The following is a 12737-nucleotide window of genomic DNA, read 5'->3' as shown; positions in this document are numbered from 1 at the left end:
AACAATTATTTTGATACAAAAGAAAAAAAGTTGTTACAAACAAGAGGAGGTTGAAAGAAGCAATGAGACTGTGCGAAAAGATTCACTGCTTCAAAAAGGAACATAATGTCAGCGTCATAAGACTACTCAGAGCCTAGAGGGAATGGGGAGTGATACAAATTGTGATTTGCCTCCCTAACCACAAACAAGTAATACCATCTTACAAAAGGGATTTATAAGATATGGAAACATAAAAAAAAACCAAAAAAAAAAAACCACAAAACAAAAGAAAGACTAAAGAAAATAAACAAAAATGTTTGACCATGTCCTGCCAGTAATAAATATCCTTTTAGCCTAGTTTTGCTGAAAGTATAGCTTTTTGTAAAACCTTCTTCTATCCAAGTGTACCCAACAAAACATATATTGACTTTCTACTTTAAGAAAAAGTGTTTTATTTTTTATTTTTAAATACTCCTTAATGGAAAAGTATGCAATCAAATGTTAACAGCCCTCTGAAAAACAGCCAAATAAGGAAAACTCCCCAAACATTTATTTATATGTAAAAAAGGATCTTGGTTTGACAAAAGTGTAACATTCATTCTATTAATATTCACTCCACATTGCTTGGCAGGAAAATGAGAAAAAAAAACTATTTATACTTAATGGTAAAATCACAGTTTAATTTTGGTCCACATATATAGTAAATATAATGATTCTATCAATAGCTCTGGCATAGTGCCAATTATGCCTGAAACACAAAGGATCATGCAGAGATCATGTAAACTGGTTCTCAGCCCTGGGAAACGGATGAGCTTTCTTTTCAGGCTAATGTATTTTAAAAAAAACAAAATAAACAAACCACAATATCTAAACATTCTCTATGGAAATGCAATGTTAAGGAATTAGGATATAGGTAATTATATACCTTGTTGCTGGATTAAAAGTTAATTTAGCTCCTACTTTGTTTAGGAGGAGTTTATGTCATAATTAATCCCCCTCCACAATTCAGATTTTAGCTGCCTATTCACAGCCTAGTTTTGTGATTTGGACTGTGACTGGTCATATGAGTGGAAATTGCGTGGAACCATGTTGGACTGCAAAGGACAAGCTAAACTGATTTTTACAAAACTACTGCAATTCTAAATCACTTTGGGAACGGAGATACGTAGCAAAGTACTCTGAGCATGACCTGGTTCAAAACTGTTTAAGTACTTAGAATGTACCAAGTGAGGCAATGGCAATGAAAAATGCACAAATAGAAGCCCAAAAAATAGATTTCTCTCTCAGTAGGGGTCTATCCTCTCCCAGAAATCCAGTGCCATCGGTTTAAAGAAGTCACTATACCATTTGCAGGCAGTTTGCAGACTCAGACGCAGTTATAGTTCCTCAATCTGCACTGGTACACTAGTAAACATGTTAATGGAACACTATAGTGTTAGGAATAAAAACCTGTATTCCCAACGCTATAGTGCCCCTATTCTTGGTTATATCCTAACGCTATAGTGCCCCTATTCTTGGTTATATCCTAACGCTATAGTGCCCCTATTCTTGGTTATATCCTAACGCTATAGTGCCCCTATTCTTGGTTATATCCTAACGCTATAGTGCCCCTATTCTTGGTTATATCCTAACGCTATAGTGCCCCTATTCTTGGTTATAGCTAGCACCCCCACTACCAACGAGGAGACATAGCCTCCTTCAGTGATGGCTGGATCTAATTCTACTCACAGAGGTGCACTGGAGAGCTGATGTGCAAGTCAGTAGGGAAGCACTGTATTGCATTCATTGCTCTTCTATTAGATCCAATGTCACGTGACTGAGTTTTCCCACTGTTCTTGTAGTGGAATTGCCTCTAGTGAATGTCAGTAGGACAGCAACTAGAGGTGGATTTCACTTTGCAAAGTAAACAACTGCAATGCTCCATATTGCAATGTGAAAAGAACAGGGACATACGCTCACAGACCCCTTCATAGAGAATAAGTGGTCTGGGTGACTTTAGTCCCTTTTAGAGTTCTCTAATAATTAGAGATACAAGCTGAAACATGTAGAAACAGGACTGCTATACTTAACATGTAATACTCCCTTTCATATCAGTACCATGATCCAAACGAATATAATAGAAATACAGACATTTGCTGTAGCAACCAACAAATCATAAATATAAATCTAACGGAGATACATTTTATCCCGGTGTTTTATCAAATTCTCCTATCCCGTGAAAATCCCCTACCCCCGTCACTTCCGGTGAGGGGAATCAGCTGGATCCTGTGCTGCACATGCGTGCTAGCACTCCTGCTACTCCTCCACAGCAAGGTCCTGGAAGGCAAGTAAAACGTGTTTTACACTTTCATTATAGTTTGTGCATTCACTAAGCTTAGGCACACGGGACATTTAGGGTTAAGTGAGGGTTCAAATTAGGGTTAGGCAAGTTATTTTAACCTCCCTCAAATCTTATTCTAACCCTAACTCTTGGGGTAAGGGTTAAAATAAAGTGTGAAAAATCACAATTTATAGATATTCCCCTAATGTGAAATATCACTAAATATAAACAAGTCCCCAAACCTAACCCTAATTTGAACCCTAACATTAACCCTAAATGTCCCATGTGCCTAAGCTTAGTGAATGCACTAACTATAATGAAAGTGTAAAACTAGTTTTACTTACCTTCCAGGACCTGGCTGTGGAGGAGTATCAGGAGTGCTAGCACACATGTGAAACACAGAATCCAGCTGATTCCCCTCACCGGAAGTGGCGAGGGTAGGGGATTTTCACGGGTAGGGAAATTTTATAGAACACCGGCATTGGCTGAAGAGAATGTCCCAGGGTGAGCATTAAAGCAAATCAATACACAGACACAAGTAGAAAATACATACATGTAATACTCACCTATCTGTTTGCGCAACTCTTCACACTGAAGAATGTGTGGAAACTTGAGGATTTCTTTCCATTTTTTGCTGCGACCCTTTCGCTTGCCACCTCCACCTGCATCACACAGAATAAATTGTCATGGCATGTTGCAATGTCAGCAGAGCAACAAAGGCTATAGTACAAATGCTTTTAGAAAATGGAGTATCCTGCTTTGAAAGAAGCAGTACTTTTACAGCAGTTGGCATTTTTCATACACACAAATAGCATAATGCTGTTCCCACTTTTAATCTGTTGCATAGATACACAAGACAAATGCTTTGCAAGATTTTAATGCTATTCCAATTGGAGTTCCACTAAATGTTTTTTACTGAAAGGATTTATGCACAATCCAATAGTGCACTAAACGTTAACTACGGGTCATAATTATTTCAAATTCTCACTAGTTTTTTTTTTTTTTTTTTTTCTTGTGTATTTTTATTTTAACTTACATGCTTTGCCTGGCTGTCTGGGCATATAAGTAAATTAACCTCTGCAGTGTCATGCGTGTCTATGGCACTGATGAAAGAAATGCCCAAGTACATATGCATCTACTGCACGTTCCTGCAGTAGAATTCCTCTTTAACAGTGGCACTGCAGTGAAGTTTATTCACCTGGAATTTTCCACCAGCCTTTATGTTATACTGGGTTCACTCAACATCTGAGCATGTAATTTCATACATTGTACAGGGAAATTGCCAGCAATTATATAGATACAATCAGACAATTATTACTAATAAAGCCAGGGTCTGAATACATGCATGTAAATGTACCTTGCACAAAACTTAAAGGGATACATACATCGAGTAATCTCGTCTGAGCAGGGTCCTCATCTACCTATTGTTCCTGTATCATTTTGTAATTGTCCCTTTTATTGGTAAATTTCTCCCTTCCATAATATTGTATAAGTTGGCCAATAATATTACTACATGCATGCATTTAGTTAAAGGAACACTATAGGGTCAGGAACACAAACATGTATTCCTGACCATGTAGTGTTAAAACCACCATCTAGCCCCCCTTGCCTCCCTAAATATAGTAAAATCTTACTTTTATTCAAGTCTGCAGCTGGGGGCTCTGCCCCTGTCTGCCTCTGAACTGCATCTGACATCAGAAGTGGTGGTCTAAGCCAATCACAATGCTTCCCTATAGGATTGGCTTTCAAGGAGACTTTCAAGGAGGCAGAGCCAGCACAAGTCAAACACAGCCCTGGCCAATCAGCATCTCATCATAGAGATGAATTGAATCAATGTAGCTCTATGAGGAAAGTTCAGTGTATGCATGCAGAGGGTGGAGACACTGAATGTTGTGATGCACACTAGGCAGCACTGCCCAAGGAAGCACCTCTAGCAGCCATCTAAGGAGTGGCCAGTGAAGTTATCACTAGGCTGTAATGTAAACACTGCATTTTCTCTGAAAAGACAGTGTTTACAGCAAAAAGCCTGAAGGGAATGATTCTACTCACCAGAACAAATTCAATAAGCTGTAGTTGTTCTGGTGACTACAGTGTCCCTTTAAGCATGGTCTCATTGGGGTAGATCTAAAAACAGCTTGCAAAAACTGCAGATCTCTGGTCTGCTGCCTTTGCAAGCCCTCCCCTTCTAACTGCACCCAGACTTTCTGTTGCTGTCCAATCACAGACTTCGGAGTGCAGCTCAATGAGAAGTCTATGCATGGCATGTGCTCTGGGCAATTGCTGCCTCTTGTGCTTAGTTTCACTGAGTTAAACAACCAGGAAGCAAATTGACCTGTTTTCTGAAAGCCAGAACAAGGTTAATGTGTAAATAAAAATAAATACAAAACTATCAGTTTCTATTGTAATTTGCATTATTCGTAGTATGAAGGGGAAAAAGTGCTTTGGGGGTCTGGAGAGTCCCTATAAAACATCCAATAGTAATATATTTTCATTGGGAGAAACTACTTGCAGCAGATTCTTGGGAACAAAACGTTAATCTATTAACACTTAACCATTCCTCCTCAAAGCTAGCAGAAATAGTAAGGCCAGCAAATGGCTTCTAAGCACTGGCACTTTAGCCGCAGCATGTTAGGCTAGGTTAAAGAGGGTACATTTTTGTATTTGATGCAATTTTCAATAATTAAAAAAATATAGTACATTCTGCCTCAATAATACAGAAATGTGGTTGCACTACTAGACTTTATCGGCGTTGCAGGATCCACTGAAATATGTGCGGTTAGCAATTGGTACGAATCATAAAAAAATAAAGAACAAGCATTTGTGCCCAGCCCAGCTTTAATGTAATTACCCTGCACAAACAGCATCATTTGTGGGGCTTATGAATAAAGCAGATTGTAGGTTGTAGAGAAAGTTTACAGCTCAACTACAACTCCTGTATAAAAACAAAGGCAACTGGACTTGGCCCTTGGAAGGTATTGATTGATTCTTTATGGGCATTATTAATTCCAGTGTAGGATAGGTATGATCACACAAGTATTGGAAGCTTGGTTTACCACACAAATCCCAGTAAACCTCTTCTCATAGCTAGTTACAACAGCAACACTAGGAGATTACAATCAAAGTGCAGTTTAAACTTACTAGTATGACCACAAACAAAATATTACCTTTATAAAGCCGCATACTTTATAGAAGTGATTAAGTCAACAGCACTTCAGGACCAAACTTTGAAAAAGAAGGCATAAATCACGCTAACTTTGTTCTAACACCTACTAGGAGGGGGGGGGGGGGGGGCATCAGATCTTAAAAGTCTTAGAAATAAATGCCATGTAAAAGACCTAGATTGCACTTGCAAGAGAACAAGGAAAAAAAAAATAAAATGTTGGCTAATCTAGTGGTTTCGTTCGTGAATTTACTTTTCATGAATGCAACTACTCATAGCTGCTTAAGTACTTATCCCCTGGGATATGCAGAGCATCAGAAAACCGGTTTCATAGGTGCCCTATTAAGTGATAGTTGGCGTGCAGGGGTTCATATGAATACCATTTTGTGTCTTAGCTGAAATCAGCAAGGTGTATGTGGCCGAGCCTGCTCAAGGCTATCTGAGTGGTGTAGGACTTCAATTTACATCCTACCTTTAACAGCTAATCACCTACTGTCTTTTCACTACCAACTCCATGCTTTACAGCACTGAGTGCTCCCTCTACAACCCCCTGGGACAACTCTGGGAGATCGGGGAAGCCACAAGATCTTCAGAGGGCCCAGACGGCTTCCCCGTGGAACGGCTGCTCCTGCACCCTTATTCGAACACCCAGGAGAGAGCTCTTTTGGAGAGGAGAAGGGAACAGACTATCATTGCTCACCAAAATCCAGGGGGAGCACCCTTTTTTCTAAGTCTGAATCACGCGTTTTTGAAAACTGGCAATTCGTCACATCAGCCTGGATCTCTGCGTCGGATCGGAATGTAGCCTCAGCCCGGTCAAATGTCATTCGACGATTTCTCGGGCTGGGTACATCTGATCGGAGCACTTTTTGGACACATTGCTTAGGAGAGTGGGCCCTGTCCGGCGATGCCTAAAATTGTATTCATAATGTTAATAGGTGTAATTTTAATGTTTTAATATACAGCGCCCTGATGTCTGGACATTAACAGAGGTCATCAACAACAAAAATCATCTAATTATCTCCCAGACACAGCAGTACCAGGGCTGTAACCCAGTGTTTGGAGACCGTAAAGTACTGTTGTTGTACCCTGCACTATGGTCCGCCTTGTGTTTAGGGATGAGCTATAATCACTACAGTGCGATATTCTTCAGCTAGTGGGAACTACTAACAGAGGTACTCAGCTGGAGTACAGAGCTCCGTTACTTTGAATTGTTAGCATAGGACTCACTTAAGAGGTTTTCGTTGATGTGGCACGTGAGTTTAAACTTTAATAGCCATTGCAGTAGTACTAAAAGCCTGTACATAGGTATTTGGGATAGTGTGCAGGTGTCATTTTTTTTTGTATTAACAAGGGAATTTATGTTAGTTTTAAGCGGTCCAACATAAAACCACTTTAAATTGCCATCAATGACACTTATAAATTTGACCCCGAGTTTTACCTTTTAAAACATTTATCTACCACAGACGTTGAAGTCAGAGGTCTGTAATTTCCTGGCGTAGATCTCTATTTTCTTTAAAAACATGGACAAATCCTATGTGCATATAGAATATGTAGTCACTGTAACGGTTCTAAAATGAACATATTGGACACACAATGTCTGTCCAGAGACCGAGCTAAGTTGTAATGGTTACTTCCATTGCCGATATGGTGGTGCCCAGGTCAGTAATAGAACCACTGAAGAAAATTCAAGGATAAACAGTGTAATTATGCAAAGACCAGGCCTCCTGTCTGGTGTTGGCAGGACAGTCTCTTTTTCAGGTTTAATCGGAGGGCCGCCGATAGGCTCAATAGCTCTCCATTCACAAAAGAGAGATAAATGGCTCCTGATTGAAGGGGCAACGCTACCGGATTGAAGACATTGCTGTTAAACTTTTTATTAACAGTTTAACCCACAAAGGTAAGCAAGCGCCTGGGACCTCCTCACACCATAACAACTTAATTCCGAGGAAGTAATTATCGTGCCAGGAACGTCCCTTTAAGTTTAAGTTGTTATGGGGTATGAGAGTCCAGTGCATGTTCACACCAAACTTCTTCCTTCCTGGTTACATTCCTCCCTCTGGTGTAATATGAGGAAGGATTAGCCGGATGGCAAGTGATAGGCTAAGACCATCAGCTGCTGCTCTCAGTATATCAATGGGCACCCATTAATGAAAAATAATATGTACAATTTTCTCACTGGGTGCCCACTGATAGGCTGAACTTACCTGGTACCTGGAACTACATGTCCCAGTAATTGGGATTTACAAATTCCCCATGCCTGGATATTTATTTAGGGACAATTGTACACTATTTATAAAACTTTGACATGGCCTGGCCACCAGTATGCCCAAAATAAATACATTATATGGCACTACAAAGGTTAACTCACAATTCATATTAAAAAGCCTGTAAAGTAAATAGTTTGCTATAAATTTAGTGATGCCGAGAAAATAAGCATTTATGTCCTTTTCAAGAATTGGAAAATAGCTTTTAGCAGACCTAAAGAATAATAAAAAAAAGCCAATAAAAGAAAGACAAAGCAATACTTTGCACTAACTGTCATTTATGACAATCAAATAAGTCTCACTGAACATTAATAAAATGCTCAAAGGAATATTAATATTTAAAGGAACACTCCAAAGCCATAAAAGCACTTTACCTGGCTTAAAAGATTTCGTTGTGAAGAATGTGTCTTATTTTTTCCATTTTGCAAAAATTACAGATTTCAATATAAATTGACACTTTTATAAATTAACCTGGTAACATCCCCTGGCTTTCAATCAGACAACAGGTCCTGTTACTTCCTGGTTTGGTTAGCTCAGTGTAGCTAAACTCATCGAGTGCCTTCCGGTTGTTCTGACGTCATAACGCCAACGTGATTAGTCCCGGCATTCAGACACACCACGTGATCGAGAGATTCTTCGTTTCACTTTTTTTTTATGCAAAAAAATGTGAATGTGAAACAAAGAACCTCTCGATCACGTGGTGTGTCTGAATGCCGGGACTAATCACGTTGGCGTTATGACGTCAGAACAACCGGAAGGCACTCGATCACCATCTTGGAGTCCTGGACAAAGAGGAAAGAGAGGGTGAAGGAAAGTAAAAAAGACGAAAAAAAGGAATTAAGGAGAAACCGAGCGAACATGGAGTACTGGCAAGAAAGTCCATGTGTAATACAATGTTTAATTATGTTTAGAATGTTAGATATATGCGTATTTTAGGAGATTGTATAAAAAATGGCAAGACGGAAAGACCATATATGGTTCTTCAACCAACATGTGTTTTTGATTGTCTAATTTGTATGTATAAATTAGAATGAAATGTATTAGATTATGCACCTGCGGAATACCTGTTACGGTCGAAACGCGTTGTGCTTTCTTTTTTATTGTTTTTAAGCAAGTAAAAACTTTTCTACCCAATTTTATTCCGCTGTGGTTTCTTATGGTGTGGGAGACGTGCCTTATTACCAGATACCAGTGGAGACAGCCTGAATAAGCTTATTATTCACAAGCTTCTACAGTTAGAGCCTGCTTTCTAAGGCTCTACAGATCGTGAGTGACCCATTACCTCCGATTTATTTTACCTCCAAAGTGTTACAGTATGGGGGGCGGGGCAGGGCCGCCGAGCTGAGCGGTCGCAGGACAGCTCGGCTCCTGCAAACAGAGTCCCAAACAGCTTACTAACTGAGACTTTTTGCGAGAAATACTGGCGACTTACTGCGACCCTCGATGTAATCGGGCTGCCTGAGCCGGGGAAAGGCTTGCTCCCGAAGTTCTAGTCCCTCGGAGGATGGGGCCTGCTACAACTGGCGGGACCCATGCTGGCGGTGAGTGAAGCGGACGGCCGCCGCAACGCTATCCTGCCCGACGGGGCCCGACACGCGTTGACCGCCTGCCGGCCTGGTCCTGTTCTCCCCACACTGGACCGGGGGGGTGATCCCGGTCCAAGCTAAGCTAAGCTAAACCAAGCCAGACCAAACGGCCATCCGAGACGCCACCGACATGCAGCCTGAGACCCGCGCGCAAGATGGCGGAGTCCATGTGCGCAGAACATGTAACCTTGAACACAGGTCTGCCGGCAGCCATCGCTTACCCGGGCACACGGGGTTATACCAAGCTAAGACTCACACGCCCGGAGAAACACTTGGCATATGCTACACGCCACTAACCTCACCTGTGGACTCCACTGCCGAGAGGCCCGCACACCCTTCTTCTGAGCCTGGCGCTCACGGGGAGGAATCCCCCCCCCCACAGCCTGCCATACACCCAGGGAGAAGCTTGGGTCCCGGCAGAACCCTGGGCCACGGACTTGTTGATGGGTCCAATGGCGAAAGGCGCGAGCGCCTACACAGGCCTCAGGCCGAAGACAAGCGGCCCTCGGACGCAGAGGAGCCACTGCAGGAAATAGGATGCTGTGACACCCGCCCACGGCGACCGCCAAAGGAACAGAGGCCCTGACCATGCCTATCACTTAATCTGTCTTCGCTCTGAAACACCAGCGAACTGTCTCTTCTTGTAGCAGAACAAGCATGATTGGATAAGCATACGATTATAAGCTACTGCCATGTTATATTTGTAAAGCATAAGCTATGACTCCTCTGACTGGTACCTGCCTTGCCTTACTTGATGTTTCGTTTATGGCATTTCATACTGTTATTTTAAATAATACAACCTTATTGTTTTACTAATTAGCTATGTGCCCCAGTTTTGCATAACCTACTGTCACCCTCTAACGACCTATCGGGACGGGCACTACTGCTAACTGTAACACGCTTTTGTTAACACTAAAAAAGAAAAAAATGAAGCATCCCCTACAAGGAAATGTAACTGTTTAAGCTACCGCTGTATTCACCATTTAATGTAACCAGATATTGCATTTCCCTCTGTTTTGTACCCCACCTGATATGCTTCAATAAAAGAAAGATTAACAAAGTGTTACAGTATTATGCTATGTATTTTCTTTCATTTTTAGGTTGATATAAAGATTCACCTAATATAAGTATACACTTGTCTATTATCTATTTTTTGCACCTCCCTCAACTTTTGTCTTTGCCTTTTGAATGTATGTTCATAGTGCTTTTTGGTGATTCTTTAGCACTTGGGAGTAGTTGCCTCTCTTATTAATAGCGCCAATCCACCCATTTATTTTTTCCTGGTTATCCAGGAATTATAGTTTTGCTTGTTCTTGTTTGATAGATTCATATTGTGTTCATACAGCGCAGCCCTTGCCCTCGCCAAACAGTCATACTTTTCCTCTCTCATTAGTTCATGCTCGCGCAATCCCAGGCATCTCTTTGACACCTATAACTCTTCTTCGCCCTGCTGTGGCCACCCCCCAAACTAACCTTACAGCCGATAGCTTTGCATGCTACTTTACCGACAAGATTGAACAGCTAAGGAAAGAATTCACCCCACCGTGCCCCTCTTTTTCTCAACCACACCTAGGTCATGCCTTTCTTACCCTTCAGACTTTCTCCCTGGCTACTGAACAAGATGTGGCTGCGCTTCTCCTTTCCTCTCACCCCACTACTTGCCCGCTCGATCCTGTCCCATCTCACCTTATTAGATCTCTCACCCTGTCTCGTGCCTTCCTTAGCACACATCTTCAACTGCTCTCTATTTTCTGGTGTTGTCCCTGCTGACCTTAAACATGCCACTGTAGTACCTATCCTGAAGAAAAATAAACACATCTCTTGACCCGCCCACCCCTTCTAACTATCGTCCCATATCCCTGCTCCCTTTTTCCTCAAAGCTTCTGGAAAGACTTGTCTTTATCTATATGTCTCACTTCCTCAATTCCAACTCTCTCCTTGACCCTCTTCAATCTGTCTCCTGCCCTCTTCACTCTGAGACTGCTCTTATAAAAAGTTACTAATGCCCTAATTGCAACTAAATTCAAAGGCCACTACTCCATACTAATTCTTCTTGACCTCTCTTCTGCCTCTGACACCGTTGATCATACTCTCCTTCTTCAAACTCTTCAATCACTGTCTCTGTGACACTGTCCTCTCGTGGTTTTCCCCTTATCTCTCCCAGCGCTCATTCAATGTCTCCTTTTCTAATGATACCTCCTCCCCTCGTCCTGTCTCGGTTGCAGTCCCCTAAGGCTCTTTCCTTGGTCCCCTTCGATTTTATCTTTAAATTGCCTCTCTTGGCAAACTTACTACCTCATTTGGATTCCTGTACGCTGATGACACCCAGATATCTCTCTCCTCCCCGGACCTCTCCCCTTTCGTCCTGCAAGGTGCCACTGCTTGCCTTTTTTCCCCATCTCTGATTGGATGTCCTCCCGCTTTCCGAAACTCAATCTCTCTAAAACCTAGCTCCTGATCTTTCCTCCTCTTATTACTGATCCTCCTCTTTCGCTCTCCCTTCAAGTTAGTGGTATCCACATCAGTCCATCCTTGCAAGCGCTGTTTTAGCGTCATACTTTATTCTGGCCTCAACTTTGAGCTTCACATCCATTATGTTGCCAAATCCTGTAGATTCCATCTTAAAAACATAGCCCGCATCCGCCCCTTTCTTACGCAAGATGCTACCAAGGAGCTTGTCCATGCTCTAGTAATTTCCCACATGGATTATCCTCTTTTTAGACAGTGAAATTACACCACTATATAACATTTTGAAAATCACTGATAACCTGTGTTAACCTTTTTCCATGTGATGAACTTTTCCTCTAAATGTATATTAAAGATTAAATGACTCACAAAACAATCCAGTTTAGGCCAGGCAAAACCAGGTCAGGGAAACTCGCTATGTAAACAAGGGAAACCAGCAGGCACATACCATTGTTTTACATCTTGGCACCTCTTTTTAGAACACAACATTTTGGTAAATCTCCCTTATTCAGTTTCTTCTACATTCTCTATGCTAATTGACAGGTGCAAAGGAAATATTTTTTTATTCCATAACAATGATTGACAGGGAGCCAAAATGGGGTCTTCATTTTCAGGAGAGAGCTAAACACAGCAGTGTGGATTTCTAAAATGTACTTTTATATTTCTGATTTTACCAACAAGCAATTGCTAAACATAGGGGCAAGTAAATAAAATACTAGAAACCTGGAAAGTGACGATCCCTTGCCACCCTGTAAGGCAACAGGACATGTAATACTAGGTAATTAAGCCATCAGCAAAGGTATGCTCTGTGCTATTTACTAAAATGTAATTTGTTGGGAATATAAACTACATTTAAAATATTACAACATCTAAACTGGAAAAAGTATCCAATTCAATTAGGTTTGCAATTTGGTTGTTTTGGGCTAAAAACGTCATTATTCATTATGCATTCACTTTAA

General features: G+C 41.2%; 1 protein-coding gene across 1 annotated transcript in view; it reads right to left on the bottom strand.

Moving 5' to 3' along the window:
* The window catches only part of LOC134602930 (G protein-coupled receptor kinase 5-like), an 88731-nt gene that overhangs the window by 38852 nt on the left and 37142 nt on the right, over positions 1-12737 (bottom strand). The window contains exon 2 of the mRNA XM_063448411.1: positions 2866-2961. Within this exon, the coding sequence (XP_063304481.1) occupies positions 2866-2961 (96 nt within the window). The remainder of the gene's footprint in view (positions 1-2865; positions 2962-12737) is intronic.

Source organism: Pelobates fuscus, chromosome 3 (assembly GCF_036172605.1).
Source record: "Pelobates fuscus isolate aPelFus1 chromosome 3, aPelFus1.pri, whole genome shotgun sequence".
Classification (NCBI taxonomy): Eukaryota; Metazoa; Chordata; class Amphibia; order Anura; family Pelobatidae; genus Pelobates; species Pelobates fuscus.
This window is presented reverse-complemented; position numbering and strand designations above follow the sequence as displayed.